Here is a 22592-nt window from a genome sequence, read left to right as displayed (position 1 = left end):
CCCCTCTCTCCCCCATTGTTCAGATATTCCCTTATTGAAGGAAGCATGAGGTCTGCTGTGTTTGTCTAGTCTTCTCCATCTTGGATTTCTTCCTCCTTCCCTCTCCCTGCCTTTGGGACAGAAGCACTCTGTGCAGTCTTCCCCATCCTCGCAAGCTGTACCCTGGATACCTCCAAGAAGAGATGCCCTCAGCTGAAGATCCAAAGGATGTCGCCAGGTTGCCTCCTGGATGCACCAGTGGAGTTGGTGCAGCGCTGGCTTCCCCATTCCATCAGCATCAGGGGCTCAAGGGACAGAGTGGATTTGAGCTCTCCTCTCCTCTTCCCCAGCCAGATGTTTGACAGCAGTCTCTGAAGAGCTGCTCTTTTCTTGTGCCTTTCTCCTCCTCACACCGGCTTGTTGCAGCTTTTCAGCCTTTCTAGCCCTCCTGCCGCCCAGAGAGCAGGGGCTAAACCCAAACCCGCTTGCTCGCTGGGTGCAGACACAGTTTAAATATACATATATATGTTATATAGGCTCTTCTTCCAGCATCCTCTTTGTGATAGGGCAGGACAAAGCGCCTCACTGGGACTGAAAGTGGGCTTGGGAGGGATCGCAGTTAAGGGGCAGCTTGTGATGTCTAGAAGCACCTCAGATGAGATGGGCTGTGTGACAGCTTAGCTGTGCAGAACCAGTTCACTGAGAATTGCTTAAGCACTGAAGGCTGAGACGTCCAACCTGTAGGAATGCCCTTTGTCCCATTTCTGGAGGACTCCATTCCTGAAAATCATTTTTGCCTCCTCCTTCTTCCTCTACCAGTGCAGCCCACTGGAAGAGGTTCAGGTGTTTGAAAATATCGAAACAAAAAAAATGCCTGTAGGTAGTGAATTCTTAGTGCCATTGGTGCAATCCCAAATTCCTTTTCCAGCCACCATAGGTACTTAAATCCTGACTAACTGCCGTCTCATAGGCTGGTGTGTCTTCCTAGCTTCATACAGCAAAGGGTCTGCTGTTTTAACCTGGTGGGCTCCAGTGGGCCCATAGAGAAGGGCTCCTCCCTTGTGGCTGGGGGTAAGCAGCATTTGTAAAGATTCTCCTAAACACAATGCCAGCCTGTTGCTGTGAGGGAAAGTCAAGTACACTGACAGCAGTGCTAGAGGACACCACAGCTCAGTCCTGAGGTTTTGAGGATTGTTTCAAGTTTGGTAGAAGGGAAGAGAAAATTCCAAAATATGCGTACCTCTGCCTGCCACAGTTATCTACAGCAGGTCAGACTGTCCGTGTTGGGACTCTATAACTGCAGGAAGCCATATTTGTCAGGGGTGGATGGTCCAACCCAGGTGCTGTGGTGGTTGTAAGGTTCCTCACTGAGGTCTGGACACTGTTCCATGCGATTGGTTTCAGCAAGACAAGTTGGCTTCTTAGATGCTGCATGTACCTTGTCATAACTGTCTTGTAACCAGGGAAGTGTTTGCCCTGTGAGAAGCTGCTACATTTTTGAGTTGAAGGAGCAAAATGTCATGGCCTTACACATCATGTGGTAATGTACAGGTAAACAGGGATGCTGTCTTTGCTGCTTTGCTTTTGGTTTATGATCCTCACCATCCTCATCCTCATTGCTACAGTAAAAAAACCCATTACAACACTTGACAAAAATGATACAACATCTTTATGTATAAAATCACTGTGGCTTAGCTCCAGTTCTTTGAAATGGGGATTAGCCTTATTGTCCAGCTGTGTATTTGCTATTCCCTCTCCTGAATAACTGTTAAATGCCAGGACACATGGAACAGTGTGTGCCTGTGGATGGAAGAATCCCTTTTTCTCTATCCTTGTTATAGAGGGATGTTAATTTAAAATTACAGTGTTTAAAACATCCTTCCCTGTTGCTCACATTACCTTGCATTAACACAAGAATTTGATAAATCCCATTTGGGTGGTTTAGGTATTTTTTGTTCAATTTGGATGGTGAAAATCCTGTGTCACTTTACAGTGGGCTGTGGTGTCTCAGCTTCAAGCACTGTAGAGGACAAATGTTGTTTACACATCTGCCATTGGAATTTTAAAAAATAAGCATGGGGGCGATTGTATTTAGCTTTTTGACTGTTGGAAATGGTCTAAGCTGTAGTAAATTCTCCTTCATTTTGGTTTATTGGAGGGGTTGAGCTAGTGTAGTGATAAGGGAGTGTGGAGGAAAGTCTGTGTGACTTTCCTACTGCCTAACCAGCTTGGAGCAGGAGTTGGTTTTTATGCATTTAAGGTCCTGTCTGCTCAAACTGACCCTCAGCAATTCGAGGTATAGAAGTTGGGAATGTGCTGCCTTCCTGAAAGGGGCAGTGCTAGTGCTGGGTTGGTGGGAGAAGCTGGAAGCTGATCCTAAGGCCTGACCTTGCTCTGGATGAGCACCTGCACCACCAGCAGAAAACACATCCTCTGTGGCCTGGCTTCCTCTCTGCTGTTGTAAAAGCAACTGCCAGCTTGGGAGAGAAAATTGAATTTGGATGGGGAAGAAAAGGAAGGAAGCTCTACAAAGAGGGAGTGCTTTAAATTCACACAGAATTAACTAGGTTGGAAAAGATCTTTATGACCATCAAGTCTAACTATGACCGAACACCACCTTGTCAACTAGACCATGGCACTGAGTGCCACCTCCAGGGGTGGTGACTCCACCAGCTCCCTGGGCAGCCTATTCCAATGCCCCAATCACCCTTTATGTGAAGAATTTCTTCCTGATGTCCAGCCTAAACTTCCCTTGGTGCAGCTTAAGACTGGGTCCTCTTGTCCTGGCACTGGTTGCCTGGGAGAAGAGACCAATCCCCACCTGGCTACACCCCCCTTTCAGGGAGTTGTGGAGAGTGATAAGGTTTCCCCTGAACCTCCTTTTCTCCAGGCTGCACAACCCCAGCTCCCTCAGCCTCCTCACAGGATTTGTGCTCCAGACCCTTCACCAGCTGTGTTGTCCTTGTCTGGATGCATCCAAATATCTCAGTGTCCTTCCTAAATTGTCCAAAACATGACACAGCACTCAAGGTGGGGCTTCACCAGTGCCCAGTGCAGGGGGACAATCACTGCCCTGGTCCTGATGGCCACACTATTGCTGATACAGGCCAGGATGCCATTGGCCACCTGGGCACATGCTGGCTCATGTTCAGTCTGCCATCAGTCAGTGAACTCCAAGGTCCTTTTCTGCCTGGCTGCTGTCCAGCAACTCTTCCCCCAGCATGTAGCACTGCAGGGGGTTGTTGTGGCCAAAGTGCAGGACCTGAGACTTTGGATTCTATAAAAATTGTTGGAAATGGCTTTACTAATGAGCGGGGGAAATGAGAAGGTGGAGGAGAGAAATATGCAAGTGTAGCTATTGTGATCAAGCATAAACAGGCAGCTTCTGTTGGCTTGTTGAGGGTAAGCCAGCAGCTTCCAGGCCAGTCTCCATGCTGGCTGGTAATCCCATCTGATGATTCCAGATCCTGCAGAAGAGCTCTATTCCCTGCAGCAAATCTTGTGGGAACAGGCCCCAAGGATCTGTGTGAGCCAGAATATGGAAAACAGTTTGGAGGCATCACACTGCTTGTCTACATCCTAATCTTTAGAGTTAATTTTCATATAAAATCAGGTAAAACAGCAGGAGAGGAACCCAAAGGATGTCTGACAACTTTTTCAAGGGGGAAGGAGAGCACGGCCTCACTTTACTGGCCATGTAAATTTACTGGCCATAATGATTATTATTCATTCTTGTTTGTTTTAATTCTGCAGAGGCTGAAGGACTGAGAAGTCTTTGGACAGAGATATAGGAAAACCTACTTTGCAGTCCTCTCTTTACTTATGAAAGCAAGGCCTGAAGCCTAAAGATCCCTCCGATGTGAGCTGCATTCTGCCTCAGGAGTGTTCATTTTCTCTGAGCTGAGTGTGCTCTCTGGATTTTGCCATAAGTAGATGCAGCCTGGATCTCAGTGTTGTGGATGGGAAGCACAGAGGCTCAGCCTTGCAAGATGTAATACATTTTCTTCACCCACCTTTGTCTGGCAAAAGATTTCAAAGGGAGGCTTTTTTCCTCACTTAACACTCCCAACATAATCATCTCACGCTCTGTCATACATGCTGGATCCCGTTATATTCAAGAACATTAAAATTATTTAATTACATTGAGAAAATAAAAATAGCACTTATTTTAAAGCTTTCCATTATTTTTGGAGTCTGATAGTTGGTGGGGGGAAAAGGGCATTTCAGAAATTCAGGATATTATGTGCAATAGAAAAACTTCCTTGCTCCTTTCCAGTTCCATAGCTTTTTCAAAAAATAAATGCAACTCACTGCAGTGTTTACAGCCCAAGCATTGTAGAACTGGACCAGCCTGAGAGAACCAGGACATGAAGTTGGCAGCGACCCATGGGGAAGTAGGCCAGTCTCTCATCAGGGTCTGCATCATGAAGCTCACCTCAAATGATGAGCCAGCTTTGACTGTCTGAGCCCCCTACAGCCTTGGAGGGTGTCAGCAGCACTGGTGAGAGAGGGGTTTGTGTGTTCTGGTTTTAAATGGCTTGTGCCTCCGCATCATTAACGGCAGAATATGTAAAAATTTAGTCAGGAGAGATGCACTGTAGCATGTGAGCCTCTGGAGCTGTTGCCGAGATAAAACCTCATGAGTTTGGGAGGGAGAAGAGCTTAATGCATTTTTATCTTTAACCACCAGGGAAGTTGCTGGGTAGCAGAATGTGTACTTAGCAGGCAGAGTGCTTTTTCCCCCTTGGACATCTTTGCTGAGGTTTCGCCTTGGCTTTTCAGCTTTGATGTGGTGAATTGTTTACTGCATCTGGAGTCTTAATTTGGCCTTTCAGTGTGTGGAGAACTCAGGAAGGAAGAAATCTGTTCCACATGCTTTGGGAAGAAACGTTCTAAGATGCTCCCAGAGGCGGATGACTTTGGTCAATATTGAGGAGTGGGGCTAAGAGAGCAACTGGCTCAGCCATTGGAAGTAATCTGGGATGGTTAAGTCATTTGCAGGACAGAAAAGAATCACAAGGAGTTGTCTAAGGAAGAGCTGAAGACAGAGGTTTACTGCAGGCTAATGAGCTAATGCAATAATGACCAGGTTGTAAGGAAGCTTGTGCTTTGTTAGATGATTTAGCATACACCAGCAGGCTTGCTGTATAAAAAAAATAATGTACAACTAGTTGGACACACTGAGCTGTCCTTGCTGTCCTTTTTAGAACATACTTGCAAAAAATGTGGTTTTACTGTTCTGAGAGCAGTTTAAACAAAAAACTGCCTTGTTACTCTATCCAGATAACTATTTAAATGAATTTCACTTCAGTTTTTTGTATATAAATGCAATAAATCCCATTTATTTTGCACATCCTGCCTCACCCCATCCTCACCCTTCAGTCCTTACCAGGGAACAGCAGATTGAATTTGCTCTATGTGAAAACCTTTACTTGCAGAAGAAATTCATTAGAAAACAGTTTTTCTCTACTATAGGCTTTGAAAGTGCGAAGAGGTTTCCTAGAGCAGGCTTCATTTTAAGGTGTATTTTTATACAAGAAGTAAGCCTTTTTCCAGTCCCAGCACACCAGGACAGAACACACCACTTCCCACACTTCAGGGCCGTGTGTTCAGCCCTGCTTTCAAAGTCAGCCCTCTGCAGGTGATGTTCAGATCTATGTACCCACCAGAACCTGTTGTATTGATGCTCTGCATATGCTTTCTGTAAGCTATGCTATCACTTCTGTCCTTGAGTGAGAACAGACAGAGGCAACTGAGTTGTGCTGGAAAATGTTGTAGGTCAAATTCTCAAAGTTGCTTCCTTGTAAAAGAAAACAAAGTGAAGCTGTCTGTGAAGCAGAAGTCCTATGATGTGGTGGGTAGACTGCTGGTAGTTGCTGATGCAAGTGCAAGGGGAGCTTGATTGCCTTTCTGCATTAATCTTTTCTTTCCTATATGTGTTTTCTTTTTATCTGAATTGCACCACTATGGAATTATTTGCAGAATGGTACTCCATATATATGTGGGATTTAAAACCATAACTGATGCTGTGCAGGATGTCACTCTATTGGTTTTGTTTTGCTTTATTTTATATGTATTTTCTGGTATCCTGTACATTGCAGTGGGTGTGAAGATAGTATTTTAATATTTGTACAAAGTTTAATTTAATTGTTCTATGTATATAACTGCATTTCTAAATTAAAAAAAATTCTTTTGAAGTGACGCTGTAATTTCTTGTGTTTTATTTTGGAGTTTTTTTAACTGCTTCGGCCTTGTGGCTTGGAAATCTATCAGATCATTAACGAATATGTTGCAGTTGTGAAAACCAGGATGGAGCTAAACCTAGGGAAGCTCAAATGGCATAGGGAAGGGAGGTTCAGAGTTGGTGCAGCCTTAGAAGGATCATGTTCAGAAGCAAAGGCTGCCCTCGGTGTGCTTGCATAGAATTCCTTGAGGGATGAGGCCAGGCTGGGCAGGGGGAAAAGGTTTAAAGAGACTATGTATGGTATGAGTGGATTCCAGAGAGGAAGACAGGGTAAATCTAATAAATGGCTTCTTAATCTTTGAGTCTGTATAGGAAGAGAGTGCTATTTTTAGAGGGGAGATAGCTTTCATTGGTGAAATAATAATCCCAATTGGGTAGCAGGACAGTGTAGGAGACATTAGAGAGATCTACGAATCCGTGGGTTAATGCATCTGTGAGTGCAGAGGGGAGGCTGGGGCAGACCTCTTCCCTCTTCTGTGGTTGTGCTGCATTGGGAGAATGGGGGAAGCAGAGACTGCAGAGGAGCAGATACTATTTTTTCTTTTAGTGCAATATATAATCCATTACTATTTTTATTGTTTATTTGCTTCAAAATCTAAGGTAACTATCTTTTCAGGCAAGTGTACTAATGAGCGTTTCTTTCTTTTGACAGAATCTATCAGTAATGTAACAGGGAAGGGAAGGAGGGAGGAGATCCTTTTGTCCAGCTTGTTCAAAGCGGTCCTCAAAGATGTTAAGATTTTTGTGTAATTATAGACATGACTTCCATTCTTGGAACAGCCAGGTTAAAGAAGGCAAGGGATAACATCTACCTTCCTCTTATTTCCATTTGTTCAAAAAGTATTGCCACGAAGCAAGCAGTTTACTACTGCAAAACTGGAGCTCGCTGGTCTGTGCATACCTTCCTGTACCAGACAGTGGACACGTGGGAGTCACTGGCCTCCAGGAATTGTTTTTAATTATTGTTTTTCACTGGGTGATGGTCTCCTACCACAGCAGTTCTGGCAGCCAGGAACGTGCCCTTCTTGACACATTGGAAGTTATTTGTCACCACTGGTTTGTACTGGCAATGAGAAATGACTCTGGGAGACAGGCCTAAGGGAAGCCAGCCTGAGGTGGGTGGTCTGGGCAATCTTCCTTGACACAGTTGGCCCTTTGGCGGAAGGGCAAAAAGGCCAGGGCGCACAGGAACCTCTCTGCTTCCAGAAAACAGCCTCGCCACAAAGACTGACCCCACCACAAAGCCTCTTTGAGAAACTCGCTCAGGAAAGGGGATCGATGGACTACTGCCCTCACCAGGCGTCCTGCCAGCCGGCGCACTGCACTGCTTGGCTCCCAGACAGGATGTGACAGGATGTGAATCCGCACACGTGGATTGTCCAGGAGCACAAAGCCGTGAGCGGCCACGTGCTTCATCCCGGTACCGGGACGCAGCGCCTCGGTCGCTGTCCTTTGCCGCGTGCCGCAGCGCCACCATCGGAAAGCTTTGTCCTTCGGGTACTGGAGCTCTGCCTCGCCGGGACCCTCCCCTGCTCTAAGAGCTCCCCCAGCCGCTGACTTGTTGTTAAGGGTGTCGTGACAATGCAGATTCCCTCTCCCGAAAGCGGAATGCCAGCAGGCTATGTGCCAACACGCCCCGTGCTTCACAAAGCGTTAGCACACTCCTCACCTGCCAGGGCCATGCAGAGGGCCCCTTTAGCGTGCTGTCACTGGAGAGGAGAGCGGAGTCTGGCCGGGACACACTGTCAGCCCTCATCCATCATCGGTTGTGGTACTTGGCAAAACTGAATGGTCTCTCTTGGCACCAAGCTGGGGTGCAGGGGAAAGGATGGGAAAGCACACGCAATGGACATCCCAATTCTCTCTGTTACCTTTTGCAGGACGATGATGTTTATCAGCAAACTCCTCACCTTAACCTTTGAGACACAGACAGAGCTGAGCAGCCCTGAGGGTACATTGGCATAAGGTGATTGTTCTTTGACAGCTCTTTGTCGTGTGGCCCATGCTGAGCCCATGGTGCATCTGTGCAATGTAGCTCAGGCTTTTCATGTTACATCGATGAGGAAAAACCAGAATTTGGGGCAAGAGGGCACAGGCTGGTTCCAGTATTCAAGGCACAAACACCCTTGACTCCTTGTCCGCACATGTCCCTCTGATCTGGCAGCTCTTCTAGTGGTTGTTGTTTGAGATCATGCTGAGTTTAGCAGCTCTGTGTGGCATGCAGGGTTTATCTTCCAGCCTCGTGTATCCCAGTGTGGCTGAGGGACCCACTTCGTGGGACAGACATGCTCTCCCTTGTCCCCACGTGTCAAACCACAGCATTCAGCAGCTCGGGCAGCCTATCACTGGGCACAGAGCTGATGCTCTCAGGGAAGGAGGCGGGAGCTGTTGTGGGCTGCAGCATCCTGTGGATACCAGAGAGCACCAGGGAGACCTGTCCTATTCTTCAGGTTCAGTGGCAGCTGGGGGTGAGAGGACAGGTGGGACAGCTGGCAGTGGCAGTACACGACCTTCCTGACAGGTCAGTGGCAGCTGTGGGTGCTGGTGGCTGGACTGGGCAGAGCTGCTGGCTGCTCTGCTGGATTTGCTTCTGCCTAGGCTCTGCCCATCAGGCAGATCTTCCACTAAGAAGGGCTAATGTATTATCCATAATTAGAAGGTATATAATGTTCATCCTTAAATCCACATTTAAAGTCTTCTCATGTTGAGAAGATCAGGGACCAGATTCAGGAGTAGCAGAGTTTTCCTGGAGAGCCAGCTCCTGGATGGGAGCCAGAAGTAGAAGTCTGATATACCCAAGGGTGCAGATATGCTGAGTTTCCATTTTGTTTCCATCTTCTCCCTGGGTGCTGCAGGGCAGTATAGGGCTTCCTATGGGTGACAGGACTCCAAACTTGCACAAACAATTTTCCTCCATCTCTATGAGCCACCTGCACAGGATGGCAGAAATGTCCCTGTAACAGCTGTTTGCTGGAGGGTTATTATTCTGGGTTCAGCTCTGCAAGATAGACTTGCTACCATCCTACAGTCTGTGTTTCCCGTCATAAATGTAACCTGGCTCCAAATAATTGCTTCCTCCAGGAAGCTTTAAAATAGTTGTTTTGTTAGTGAAACTCTTCAGAATTTCTCTTATTGCCTCCCTGTGCTTTTTTCCACTGTTTTACAAATAACTGGGAATTTTATCTTTGTGGCATTTCTGTGAATGGGATGGCCCACACTGCCCTTGTTGATGGAGAGGGGGAAAAACAAAGCACAGAAAACTGAAGTAACCTTCTCCAGGTCATACCAGAGGCTATGTTGCAGGCAAGGAAACGTGCTTTTAATGACACCTTCCCCATGCCTTCTTCCAGACCTTTGCTTTAGCTGTGAGCTCCTGTTTGTTCTGCAAGTAAGGGATGACCACTTGATTCCAACCAGGCTATGCCCAAAGGGAATGACTGGAATGGTAATTCAGAGATGTTGATTGTCCTCATGGTGGAGCCTAATGCCAAGGGCAGCACCTGCTACATAATCACCCTCTTCTTCCTCTGCCCTCTGGCTAATGGGTTTCAGATAAACCAGTCAGGGCCCTGCCCTCAGCTATCAAATGCAGGCCCTGCTGTTCCCAGCTTAAAAAAGGTCAGTGGGGACTCTGGTAGTCGTGCAGGGAGGTTGCCTTTCTTCTTTGCTGAATTTTGGCAGCAAAATAAGGGATTTCAGAACAAGGTGTTAAAAATTCAATGGAGTGTGGGAGGGGTCTGTGTGCAGGGGCATGTGGTGCTGTGCCTCCAAGGTGCTGGAATAAGGTTTTCTTGCTTACTAGTGAAATAGAGAATAAAGTGTGTTGCTGTATTGGTTGGTTTATCAGTTAATGAGATGATCCTGGTCCCAGTGAGTTGAGAAGCAAGGATTAATGCCTTGTAGCTTCCTCATGCAATTAACAAATACGAGAGATTTAGGGAGAGTCAATATTTTTCTTTCTTTGCTTCTCCCTCTGTTCTGTATTTGTATGAAGCCATCTTCACTTTACACCTGGGATTACTTTTTGTAGTTTCTGAGGATGCCCAACACCGTTGTATTTTTATCCTTCCCCGAGGAGCAGAAACTCAGCAGCAGCATCTTATTGCTACCTGAAGCCAAGGGGGTAAGGCAGGGATGTAAATGGGGGGAAAGAAACCACTCTTTCCAGTCGCTCTCATGCAGTGTCAGGGTGACACTACAACCCAAACATGATCTCTCAGGGCACAGGGGAGGTGTTTCACCACCCAGGTTAATGACTGAGTTAATAAATTCTCCAAACATGATGCCCTTCTGGGCAATTGATGCAGTTTCCTTTGAAATTTTCAAAAACACAAAGTAAGATTTTTTGCTTTATATAAAGTCCAAAACATCTTTCTTATTTTATTGGGTTCCACAAGCAAGAAAAAATAAGTTAATTATAACTTTTATGTGTCTCCTTTTTAGTCTGGTGAGGGAGCAGGGGAATATTACTGCTTGAGGGGGATTCCCAACTTCCCCTGTTTCTCAAAGAAAGCTTGCCTTGTTTTAAGTGTTTTCCTTCTGCCCATCTCTGTAGAAAATATAAGGGATGTGGGATCTGGTATTCATTTTAAGCTCCCAACAGAGTAAGATCAATGAAACTTTAAATAAAGCAGCTGTGAACCAGTATGTTATTTAGCTGTTGAAGTTAAAATCGTGCTTAACAAAAATGGAGCAAATTCATTTGGTGAGGGTCTTTATTCCCTCTTTCAGCAGCTTATGTGATACTATCTTGTGGCTTTGTGTCTTGTCTTGTGTCATAGCCACCCAAGGCAGGTCTTGCCTGAATTTTCATCTGTGTACCTACTTATCTACCAGAGTGTGGAGCCTAGATCATGAAGCACCCTATTACATAGCCATGGCTACTTTTACCTTTGAAATTAGGGATGTCAGTTTAAGCATAAAACCACTCTTTTCTTCCTTGAATGTGAGAAGGACTTGGTAAAACAAACAAACAAACCAACCTTTAAAAATGTCTTTTCTTTAAATAGGAAATGATTTTTTAAAAATGTTTTTCTCTATTTCCTTTTTTCTTCCTTTTTTGTTCTAGCATTGGGGGGGGGGGGGGGGGGGAACCAAAACAACAAAAACCCAACCCAAAATAGGATTGAAGCCCCAGTGCAGCTGTCAGGAACACTTCAAGTTTCCCTGTGTGTACAGTTTGCTTACAGTTTACTGTGTGTACAGTTACAGTTACACTTTGAGTGCAGAGCCCACCAGTATTTCCCCCGAGTCACTCTTCCCCTCTGCCATGAAGCTGCCTGCCAGAGCCAGTGCTTTATGTCCATATTTCCATCTCACAGTGGAGCTGTCATGGAGAGCATTTTTCACCAGACAGGGAGTTAATTTTCCTTCCTCTCAGCAGCACAGCCCAGAGCAGCAAAGGTTCATCAGGCCAGCCTTATAACATGAATTCAGGCTAGCCTGAAGAAAAGGCCTCTGAGCTTCTAGGAGATACCCTTCCATGAGGAGGGGTGGGGGGGCACCTGTGGGAGTAGCAACATATTTAAGGATCATGGTATTTATCAATTTTATCAGCTGTCATGCAGCTGAGTCTAAGACATGGAAAAAACAAAGCAAGGGTCACACAAGACCAAGGAAATTATCAGAGGCTGGAAGGACTTACAAGAAAAAATGGAAAGGGATAAATATGTGTATCTCAGATGTTCAGGGACAACTAAGGAGGGTTGTTATTAGTAACCAAAAGGAACAGTCCCCAGGGAGGAAAAAGGAGTCTTTATCCTACTTCAAGGGCTTGTAACTCAATGTGCAAATTTTCTGTTTTGTTCTCAATTACATTTTATTTGATCATATCTCCTTTCCAGAGCATTTGTTACACTTGGCTCTCTGATTTCAAGATTTCATTCCCTTTCCTGAATGGTACAATATATATTTTTGTGTAAGATTTTTCCTTTCATGTTTTTATTTTAATGTATGTAATGTTACCTCTGTTTTAAACAGTCTCTTGCAATAATTACAGCCTATTGATGTTTTCCTGAACTTGGCAAGTAAGTGGTAAAATGTTTTAATGTTGTTTTTCCTCAGTCTAACTGTGTCCTAACAATAAGAAATAAACACACTATTGATCAGGCTTGTACTATCCTCCCCAGACTTGAACTGCATGTGAAAATAGAGGGAGATGAACAAAGGCACTTACAGCATTGATAACACTCCAGCCTTCCACAAAGGTTTGACCTCTATCCATTAAATATAGAAAACCATAGGGACTGCTCTTTATGAATGGTATGGCATTCTGTGGTGAGGAAACTGAAGTTATTGCTAAATCTTGCCTGTCATTCTGTCACTCACTTCATAACTTGTCCCTTAAATATCACACCCTCTTTTCTTATCTTCAGAGTGTTTGAAACCCTTCCCAGCCTGATTCATCTGCATGTTTTAACACTGCATGCTCAAATCTGTTTAACAAATTATTAATGCAGGTGTTGAATGATTCCATGATAAGAAGAGACCCCTGATTCCTCAAAGGAATTGCTCCTAAGCTTGTCAAGGAGCTTTTCTGAGTGCAAACTCTGAAAAAGTTGTACTTTCATCTTACTATGAATTTTGCTTTGGCATTTTCCTATTTGCTTTTAAAATGAACTAAAAGATTTATTATGGTCAGGGTTAACACATCTCTATTTTGCTCTCTTGCCTGATAACTTAGTTATTGCAGTAAGGAGTGTTGTATTCATTTGAAACATCTCGATCTTGACTGTCTGCCTTGTTGGCATGAGTAGCTGACCAGTCTTCTGAATGAAAATGTGTAAAAATTGATGATTTAATCTTTTGTTCCACTGCCTTTCTGACCTTTAAAGTCTGCCAATCGAAAAATCACTGCACCATTAGGAAATTAGGCATTTGGCATGGTGCTAGAGATTTCTCAGGAATGGTTGATTAGCTGCTTCACAGAGTTTAAGGATTTAAAGTGCTGTTTTCTTGAGAAAAGGTGAACTTTCTTCATTCTATTCTTCCCCTGTTATGACCTATGTTCTTCATACTCTGTTTAAAGTGAGCACTATGTCTCAGTTAAACAAAAGTTGAAGACAAGATGCTCAGGGTTTGCAATCTGCCCTCTGCTGAAAACAGAAACCATTGCCAATGTTAGTTCCTGGGCCTTTGTACACAAAGAAGGTGGTTTGTCAAAACAAAGACACATTATGATTTAAGCTGCTTGGAAATGTAATGGCAGAGCACGGCCATGACTGCAGCTGTATTTGGGGATAGCTCTAACACAAAGTTAAATCAGAAAGGGGCTTACCTGGCTTTCAGGCCAGCCAAAGAAGGACACATGAGCCTGCAGATGATCTCCTGTTACCCTCTGAAGGTTTATAAATAGCTTTGACCCCGTAAGATGTTTTTGCAGCAGTCTACAGCTCGCACTCACAGCGTTGTGAGATTTCCTTACGTGTTTGCATTCAGCATCTAAAAGTAAACACACTGAGCTGGTGCAAACTTGTTCTGACCATGCAAATACTAACCCAAGGAAAAAAAATCCTTTCCACTTTTTACCTGTAATCCTCATGCTGGACTAGATTCCAGCTGCCCATCTGCAGGTGACATAAAATTGCATATAAGCTAACCTAAACCTTGTTGCATTTATAGATAATGTAAAAAATGTGATGGTGCGATGCCTTGTCATTATTAAATTCCTACTGAGATGTGATGGTGCACAATTCTGTTGTCAATCTGCCTTGACTGCTTCACACAGTGGCAAACTGCAGAGACATAGGCAATGCCTGCTCCATGTCCTAGAGGAGAGGGGATGATCAGTTCCTGCCTCTGCTTCTTTTTCCTGAGCCACAGCCATGGAAGACACATACTCACCTGAACTAAAAGGTAAAGTCTGCAACTTCACTGTTGAGCTACAGATCCGCCTGTACCTAAGGTACCAGGACTAGCTTAATACTGCTGCTGAGCTATAATTAATGGGTTGTTAATTATTACATTTGGCTAGAAAAGATGAGTGTGAGCAACTGTTATCCAGGACGTTCTGGCAGGAGCCAGCTGAAACAAGGCTGGTTGGGCTGTGAGGGTCTGTCTGGAGTGTGGAAGAGTGGCCCTCAGTCAGGCTCCCTAACTCTACTGACTGCTCAGTGATACAGCCCCAGGGCAGCACGTTTCACCCTCAATTACAGTCTGCCAAGAAAAAGGGTTCTACTTGCTAAATATACTTCTGGGTAGTGGGCAAGGGCTCTCAGCCTGACACTAACATATAAGAAATCTATATTTTTAGATCTGAGCAATTTGAAAAGCTTAGCTTTCCCCAAAAGGGGAAAAACAGGAAAATAACCTGTGACAAATGTATTTTTGAATGTGTTATTCTGTTATTTTTAGGTCAATTTCCATTTTCTTTCTCCAAATATTTTGAAGAAAAACAATTGGTGCTCAATGATTAAATTCTCTATTCAGTGTTCGCCAGCTACTTGAAACTTTTGTAAAGCTCTTCTTGAATCCTCATTGCTACTATTTCTAAGAGAACTACACTTACACAGCAGTAACAGAAATATGTTAGTTTAGTTAGTCATGGAGCTTTGGAATAAAACAGAACAGAAAGTGCATAGGTAACTAAGAGTACAGGAAAGGAGAAAACAAAGAACGGTAGGGCAGAATAACACAGATAACTAGAGTGGAAGAAGTAACAAATATATTCACCAGTAGCAGGAGAGGATGCAAGCTACATTTCTGCTTCCATTCAATAAGTCTTGTAGAACTGGGCAAAGTGCTGACCCTCTGCCTACATGGCTTATACAGCAGCTTCATGTGCATCTGTGGGACAGAGAGGGTAGAGGGTCTTCAGCAATGCTAGGCAGAGTGTCTGAACTGGAGTATTTTTTCCACTTTCACTCTTTTCTTCCATTTCCTCCTCCTCTCTGGTTTAAAACTGTCTGTAGGGTGAGGCCATATATAAACTCCTTGTATGCAGAGCATCCTGCAGCAAGTTATGCCCGAGGTCTACTATCAGTTGGTGAAGAAACACCTCTTCTTGCACATTTTGACTTGGACTTCATTAGCTTAATTTGGTGTTGTTGTGGTGGTTTTTTTTTTTTTTGGTTTTTTTTTTTTTTTTTTTTTTTTTTTTTTTTCCCCTGGAAAAGACAGCAAAGAGTTATTCCCTATCAACTGTTTTCCACAAGCAGACATTAATGGTATCTGGCTGAGACTTTGTTTCAAGTTTCATTTCATCTTCCGCTGCCTTAGGACCTTTTAACTTCCAAATAGTAACTGTATTTACTTAGTTACCTTGATGAATAAACTATAAGGATTTTAGGGGCTTGTGTGGCTCTCAACAACCAGAACTGAAGCAGTGCAGGAGCGTGGACACTACTGGGCTAGCTAGCAGCAGTGATACTAACAAATCCTAGGTGGTCTTCAGATAACCTCAAGCCAAAGGGAGAAATAATATTGCCTGTTTACATAAAACTTGGAGACTCTGGGTAAAAAACAGACGTGCTTGCTGGTGACCCTCACGTGAGAAGTCCATGTGAGTAAAAGAGTGTGTGACCTTTACCTTGGTAACAGACTTAGGCAACACAGGAATGTTCTAAAGAGTGATTGTTGTCTCCTGGATCTCCTCCTGACTTTTGATGCTTTTCACCCAGTGTTCAGATGCAGGGATATTACTGCTTGGCATTTACGAGGACAAGGCTTTTTAAACTGCAGTTCCACACTGCTAAAATGAGCAGCTCTTCCATAAAGGGGTGCTCCTGCACCCCCCCTCCCCTCCTTTCCAACCCTTGTTTTTATCCCACTACAGGCTGGCAGGCTGGTTTTCATGGAGTTAAACCTTCAGAAGTCTGTCTGCCTGCTGCCTTTTCCAGTGCTAGTTTTTTGCTGGTTTAGCTTTGTGTACCAGCTCACTCTGCAGACAGGAGAGTCCTGGTGTTGACAGGAACAGAACTGCCTGTTCCCATGGCACCTGTTAAAGCGCTGTAACTCGTCATGAAATTAGCACTGTTAAATGTTAAACGGCACATCTGAATGTATCTTTCTCAGCAGGCAAAGGTTATGATCCACAGGGATAATCACAAGCATTGTCATTCCTTGCTCAGTCTTCCTTGTACTGCAGATTTTCCCATCTGTGCATCATCCTGGCTTTTCTCACAGACTCTGCCTCTGTGCAGAATGGAAATGTGCATCCTTGGAACCCAAGTGAGAAGCAAGGGATGCTGACAGTGCTCTTGCCAAACCTTTGGCTACATGGTAGCCTTTCTCCTCACTGCATGCAGCAGAAATAACTTTCCCATATTTGGAACTCAGCTTGCTGTCGCAGTTTGAGGAGAGAGCGTGTGTGGGCAGTCATATAAAGCTATGATGTCAGCACCATCACGTGCTGCATTGTTCCAGGGAAGTACATGTCAATGACTAAGCATGAAATAGAGACATTTATCCCATGGAGGTCATTAATAACACACCCTGGGTGTAACAAAGATGGTCCACAAAGGGTGGGGTGGGGGGACTCAGGGCAGCACGGCACTCCAGATGACAAGTCAGGAAAATGCCATTAAAAGGATCATACTGTAGTTATAAAAATGCATCAAAAGAAGCAGCCTGGTGCAGCTGTACCTGCTGCCTGTGTTATGTAAAGTCAACTGATCCAGCAGCGTACAAATGTGACATGGAGGGTCACAGAGCTGCAGCCTCTGTCTGTACTGGAAAACTAGTGGGGGTATCTTCAACTTCCAGATGTCATCTTCATTTCAAATACCCCTTGGGATAATGTCTTGCCTTTACTGCAACCACCCACAAGCCGAGCAGTGATAAATTCTGCAGAGGTATGTAAAATGGAGACAAAGCTCATCTCTCTACGTTATCGTTACCCATTTGGTTCCAAATGAGGATTTAAGCGGATCGGGAGCTCCTTATATATTTTCCTCCTCTCATTCTTCGCTCATCAGGAGCCAGAAATGCCTGATGCAAGCTCTTGTCCTCACACAAGAGCAGCACAGGTTTTAGCCTGTTGTGTACTGGATGAGTAAAAGAGCCTCGATGGTAGCACTTCACCCCTGAGCACAGCTTTCCTGGCCTAACCGCCCCGGCGGCCCGGCCTGTCTCTCCCTCGGCCGCCCCAACATGGCTCCCAGCTGAGGGGCGCCGTCACGCCCCCCTCGCCCTGACCTGGAATCCCCGGGGAGGGGGCGTGGCCGCCACCTCCGCCAATCGCGGCGCGGGACGGCGCTGACGCGCGGGGCCGCCTCCATTTCGCGGTGCAGCGCCGGTGTTGCGCAGCAGTCGGAGTCGTCTGTCGCCCGAGGAGGACGCGTACGCCCGATCTCCGACCGTCTGCCGCACCGCACCGCACCGCGAAGCCGTCCGGCTCGGACTGCACTGAGACCCACAGTCCAGGTTCGTAAAACCTCGGCGGGCTTCCCCGCAGACCAGAGCGCAGCGGAAGCGTAGAGGAGTATGTGCGGCGCGGAACGCTTCTGCTGTGTGTCTGGCCGGCCCGCGCACCCCTAGCCGGTGTTGTCGCCGCTCCGTGCGCGCCGCAGCGGGGTCGGTGCCCCCGGCGGGTGCGGCGCGGCGGCCATTTTATGGCAGAGCGATGGCGTTTGCTTTTCTTCCTCGGCTCGGCGGGGCGGGGCAAACTGGGAGTGGAGGCAGCTGGGCGGGGCCGAGGGCCAAGCACCGGGCTCCTATTGGCGCGGGCTGAGGCGGTGTCAGTTCTCCGCCTTCCCATTGGCCCGTGGCGGGGGCGGGGCCGGCTGGCGCAGTGCGGCAGCGGCGGCGGGCGGTGCTGAGTCAGCGGGCGGGGCCTGACGCGCCTGTCCCCGCAGCAGCCCCGCGTACACACAGCCATGAGCGGCTGCCGCGTCTTCATCGGGAGGCTGAACCCGGCCGCCAGGGAGAAGGATGTGGAGAGGTTCTTCAAAGGGTATGGCCGCATCCGCGACATCGACCTGAAGAGAGGCTTCGGATTCGTGGTGAGTGTGCTCCTTCTCCGTTCTCCACTCCCCTAGTGCTCATTCGCGTTTGAGGTTTACGAAGTTACTTTGAAAGAAAATCCATTAACGTGCCCTTTAAAGCACAATACGTGACAAATAAGCACCTACTCGTTCACTAGAATGTAATTGCTTGTTTTCGTTGTCTTGGTTGGCAGGAGTTTGAGGATCCGAGGGATGCAGACGATGCTGTGTATGAATTGGATGGAAAAGAGCTTTGCAGTGAGAGGTGAGGTGTCCTGTTGCATGGCTATACAAGCTTGGGGACATAAAATAAAACTCAGTTTTAATTTGAATTGTGTTATCAGTACTGGTCAAACTATTTTGTGTTTGTTTGATTTTTCTTGATTTTGTCGTGAGAACTATAACTGTATGTAAAAGAAGAAATACCTAAAAACGTGTTTTGTTATGTGTTTCTCTTCACAGGGTGACCATTGAGCATGCCAGAGCACGCTCGAGGGGCAGAGGCAGAGGGAGGTACTCTGACCGGTTCAGTAGCCGCCGCCCACGCAGTGACAGGAGGTATGTGCAGCTTTGAACCAGTGCAGTTTACAAAAAGAGTGCTTTGAGCTCATGCCAGAAAACGTGAGGTGGAATGAGCTATTAAAAGGTATTATTTGCCTTTTAAGTCGTTGGTGTGGCAGCAGGGTAGTGAAGATTACAGAACATCTCAGATCTGCCTGTCATCCTACGCTCCCTCCCCTAAAGTACTTAATGCTGCCCTAGATTGCTTAGGCCATTACATAGCTTGGGTTGTAGTGGTAATAATGATATGCTGATACCAGTTCTTGATACAGCCTTTGTTAGTATTAAGATGGTTGCGTGTTATTTACTAACAGAAGTCTGAATTGTTTGTTTCAAAACAGAAACGCCCCACCTCTAAGAACAGAAAATCGTCTCATAGTGGAAAATTTGTCTTCCCGAGTCAGCTGGCAGGTTTGTTGAAACATGATTAACTATTTTGACTTCATTTAATGGGTATGTAATGTAATGTAATTATTTTGTAAAATAATTAATTAAATTAAAGCCTGATTTATTAAAATGTTTATGTAATTAATACGATTTTTGGTAACGTAACTTAAATATTTTGAATGAAAGCTAGTTAACGTAATTCATAATAATAATAAATTTATATATTTGAGGATATATATTTATTTTTTTTTTCTTGTTTTTAAAATCCATTTTAACCACATATTAAACCCTTTATTTGCCAGCCTATCTGTGTCGTTGGCCTTATGACGAGGAGTGCCTGTGGGTTATCCTAATCGTTCTGTCTTGGTCACTCTTGGTCGGGCCTGGTTGACTTTCCAGTCAGCTCCTACAATGTCACTTGGCCACCTCTAGATCTGTGTTTGCCGGTCTAGACGTAATCGATGCACTCCTTAAAGTGCCACATTGCAGCGGTCCCAGAGCGTTAACGAGATCTGATTCCTAAGTTGAGAGCTGTTCTTCCTGTAACGCTTCCGAATAACGAGGTCCTGGTCGAAAAGAGTTGAAAGATTGGAAATTAGGTGGTCGTTGGAATCCTGATCGCAGTAAAGTGGTCCTTGGTGACATCAAGCATAGAGAATGTCTGGATCCATCCATAGTCTCCTGATAGGGAGGGCAGTGCGATTAATGGCTTCCATCGACTGGGTAGTGTTCGGCAAGTGGGTGGCGAAGAGCCAGTCGGGCATATGTCATGACGGTATCTCCGGTCGCTTAATGCAGTTTGCTGCTTGCCTAGCCTAGGGAAATGTTAATAAAGGTAAAGTAAACTATATTTTTAATGACATATGGGGCACAAAATAATTGGTGTTATGTAAATGTAATTCTCTATTCGTATAAGACTTGTAATGTAAATGGAGACTGAAATAGTCCAAAAAATATATGGGTAGTATTTCAAAGTCAATCCAGTATATATAAAAATGTGCTGCTTTATTTCTTTTTCTCTCTCTCTTTCTTTCTCTTTGTTATTTAATCTATAAAATCATTTTAGACTAATATTTACCTTAATGTTAAGACCCTTTATTAGCATTTTGCTTAAAGCAATATGCTTTTCTCATTTATTTCGTGCCCTGATACAGATCATGATACAGATAATGCCATTTTGATAGAATACAAGTATGGCAGTTGCCATGTTTGTGATTTATCTAACAGCTTCTCTTTCAGTAGTCATAAGTTTCTTTTGTTTGCTTTAAACTACTTTTGTATAGGTAAGCGTTAATTTCGCTTCTTTGCATAACATAAGTGGTCTTGTGTTAGGATCTCAAAGACTTCATGAGACAAGCCGGGGAAGTAACCTTTGCAGATGCACACAGACCTAAGTTAAATGAAGGGTAAGCCTATCAAGTGACCTGTAGAGTAACCTGTATATGTAATGTTTGGGGAGGGAAGCTGGCCACTTTCAGTGTCAGCAGCTGTTCATGTCTTAATTTAGTTACCCTTTAAAAATGCATGTGGGAAATACTTGGGGGGGGGGAACTCTTCATGCTTCAGTGATGACAAGGCGTAATTACGCTGAGCAGTGTAGGTTTTGGGGTTTTGTTCATTTGGTTTTTTTCCTGGTGTAAATTTTTCTTGTATTGGTAACTACAACTTCTAATAGTGAGCTTTACGTTTGTTCGGTTTTTTTTTTTCCCATAGGGTGGTTGAATTTGCCTCTTACAGTGATTTAAAGAATGCTATCGAAAAGCTTTCTGGTAAAGAAATTAATGGAAGGAAAATCAAACTAATTGAAGGCAGTAAAAGGCACAGGTATGGATTTCTACTCTCTTAAATAATGCTTAAGCATTCACTGAGCAACTTTGAAGTCAGTGAGGAGGGGGCTGGGCTGTAGAGCCGTGGTTCCATGTGGTTCCGGCACTGACACTGACCGGGCTCTCCGTCCCCTCCTCAGCAGGTCCCGGAGCCGCTCGCGGTCACGCAGCAGGAGCTCGTCCGGGTCTCGCAGCCGCTCTCGGTCCCGCAGCCGCAAGTCCTACAGCCGGTCACGGAGTAGGAGCCACAGCAAGTCGCGATCGGTTAGCAGGTCTCCACTGCCAAACAAGAGCCAGAAACGGGGTTCTTCCAGCAGATCCAAATCTCCATCATCTGTAGATCGGCAGAGGTCTAGATCGAGGTCCAGATCTGTTGACAGTGGCAACTGAACTATAAATAACTTGCCCTGGGGGCCCTTTTTTAAACCATACTTGCTAAAACTTGTGGTAAGTATGTGACTTTCTGCGGGGAAGGGTTTGGATGGGGAGGGGGGAGGGAAGGGAGAATTTGTAGATGTGGACCATGGTGGGAAGGGTTATTGACTAATTGTATTAAATGTTTTTTGATAACCCTTTTCTTGCTCACATTTTTTGTGAATGTCTGAAGTGTATAGTTTGTGTATATTGGCAGAGCTCTTTATAACTAAAGCAGACAAATTTTTTTTGTACTCTAAAGTCATCTAAACACTTAATTCTCAGTATATTCAACTGTGAATAGCAACTCAAAAATAGTAGTTTAATATCTCAGACTAACAGCTGTAGGCATCTAAGAGCTCTATATGTGCTGTACATAAAGCTTTATTTCAGAGGGTATTTTTTTGTGCTTTTGAGACATTGTTTCAGCTATAGGTCAGCAGATTAAATGCTGGTCGGTACTGGTAATAAAACTTTATTTTAAAATATTTTCATTTGATATAACTTGCACTACACTAAGAAAATGCCCATTTCACTGCCCTGTGGTAATAATATTCTATAAAGCACTCTTATTTCTTGATACCTAAGACTGAATTAGCTCAAATAAAGTATAAAGAAACATTCCTGCTTCTAGTTTGTTTATTGGTGTTAATAAAGTGGTTGTGACTGTGTTAAAATGTTTCTTTGAGATGGAGCTGTAGCAAAGTGATAACTCTTCTGGGCAGAGGTGAGAATTAGCATCCTTTTAAATATGTGGTATGATGTCCTTGGATGTCTGTCTGTTCTGAAATGAGAACATGGATAATCAGGCTGTCGTAGCTCATAGCACTAAGTGGAGTGGATGAGTCATTTAGCTTTTAATTGCTTGGGATAATAAGTGTGGAATGTTAAAGACAGATGTAGTCAACGTAATTCATTAGTGCATTTGTGCATGTTCGTATGAGAACACTGAAGTGTACATAAACCATTTTTGTAAGCGTTAGTCCTCATTCTGGGGGAAGAGGGATTTTGAAGTCGGTGGGTGGGAGTAATGCAACAGTCCAATAGTATTGTGAAGTTCTCTGTTCCAGTGTTTGTGCCTTCCAGTGGCAGCAGTCCTCTGCTATCCCTGTATTTCTCAAGCCCTCACCCACGAAAGAATGAAGGAATTTCATTTTTAAAATAATGCGTTTTCTTATAAAGTGCTTTACAGAGCTGTTGTAGTCGTCTGTAGAAACCTTTAAAAAGATCTTTGTAGCCTAGGCTGGGATTTGGATAGAT

General features: G+C 44.7%; 2 protein-coding genes and 1 long non-coding RNA gene across 12 annotated transcripts in view; 2 read left to right on the top strand and 1 right to left on the bottom strand.

The window, feature by feature from the left end:
• Positions 1-6180, top strand: part of SUSD6 (sushi domain containing 6) — an 80267-nt gene extending 74087 nt beyond the window's left edge. For all 3 annotated transcript variants that reach the window (XM_066321342.1, XM_066321340.1, XM_066321341.1), the window contains one exon: positions 24-6180. In XM_066321342.1, coding sequence (XP_066177439.1) covers positions 24-49 — 26 coding nt within the window. In that variant the 3' untranslated portion in view covers positions 50-6180. The remainder of the gene's footprint in view (positions 1-23) is intronic.
• Positions 6181-6777: 597 nt separating this feature from the next.
• Positions 6778-17474, bottom strand: LOC136362632 (uncharacterized). 3 transcript variants are annotated; one of them, XR_010743828.1, is made up of 3 exons: positions 15750-17292; positions 14894-15007; positions 6778-11727 (listed from the first exon to the last, which is right to left on the bottom strand). It is a non-coding gene; the product is annotated as an uncharacterized lncRNA (long non-coding RNA). The 3 variants fall into 3 exon arrangements; XR_010743827.1 differs by lacking the exon at positions 15750-17292 and adding an exon at positions 17357-17474 and having other exon boundaries at positions 6778-15007; XR_010743826.1 differs by having other exon boundaries at positions 6778-15007.
• SRSF5 (serine and arginine rich splicing factor 5) lies at positions 17420-21953 on the top strand. 6 transcript variants are annotated; one of them, XM_066321347.1, is made up of 8 exons: positions 17420-17584; positions 18016-18162; positions 18339-18409; positions 18607-18702; positions 19047-19116; positions 20425-20498; positions 20806-20916; positions 21059-21953. In XM_066321347.1, the coding sequence occupies exons 2-8, from the start codon at positions 18037-18039 to the stop codon at positions 21306-21308; spliced, it is 798 nt and encodes a 265-aa protein (XP_066177444.1). In that variant the 5' UTR covers positions 17420-17584; positions 18016-18036; the 3' UTR covers positions 21309-21953. The 6 variants fall into 6 exon arrangements, with proteins under 6 accessions (XP_066177444.1, XP_066177443.1, XP_066177442.1 ...); XM_066321344.1 differs by having other exon boundaries at positions 17434-17584; positions 21062-21953; XM_066321343.1 differs by having other exon boundaries at positions 17444-17584; positions 18019-18162.
• The last annotated feature ends 639 nt before the right edge of the window (positions 21954-22592 follow it).

This window comes from Sylvia atricapilla, chromosome 6, assembly GCF_009819655.1.
Source record: "Sylvia atricapilla isolate bSylAtr1 chromosome 6, bSylAtr1.pri, whole genome shotgun sequence".
NCBI classification, from domain to species: domain Eukaryota; kingdom Metazoa; phylum Chordata; class Aves; order Passeriformes; family Sylviidae; genus Sylvia; species Sylvia atricapilla.
This window is presented reverse-complemented; position numbering and strand designations above follow the sequence as displayed.

Excerpts from the sequence above, each read along its gene's own strand:
- SRSF5 (XM_066321347.1), top strand. The coding sequence starts at position 18,037 with ATGAGCGGCTGCCGCGTCTTCATCGGGAGGCTGAACCCGGCCGCCAGG. Across the intron at positions 18,703-19,046 it reads CGCCCACGCAGTGACAGGAG|AAACGCCCCACCTCTAAGAA; the intron begins GTATGTGCAGCT and ends GTTTCAAAACAG. Across the intron at positions 20,917-21,058 it reads GAAGGCAGTAAAAGGCACAG|CAGGTCCCGGAGCCGCTCGC; the intron begins GTATGGATTTCT and ends TCCCCTCCTCAG.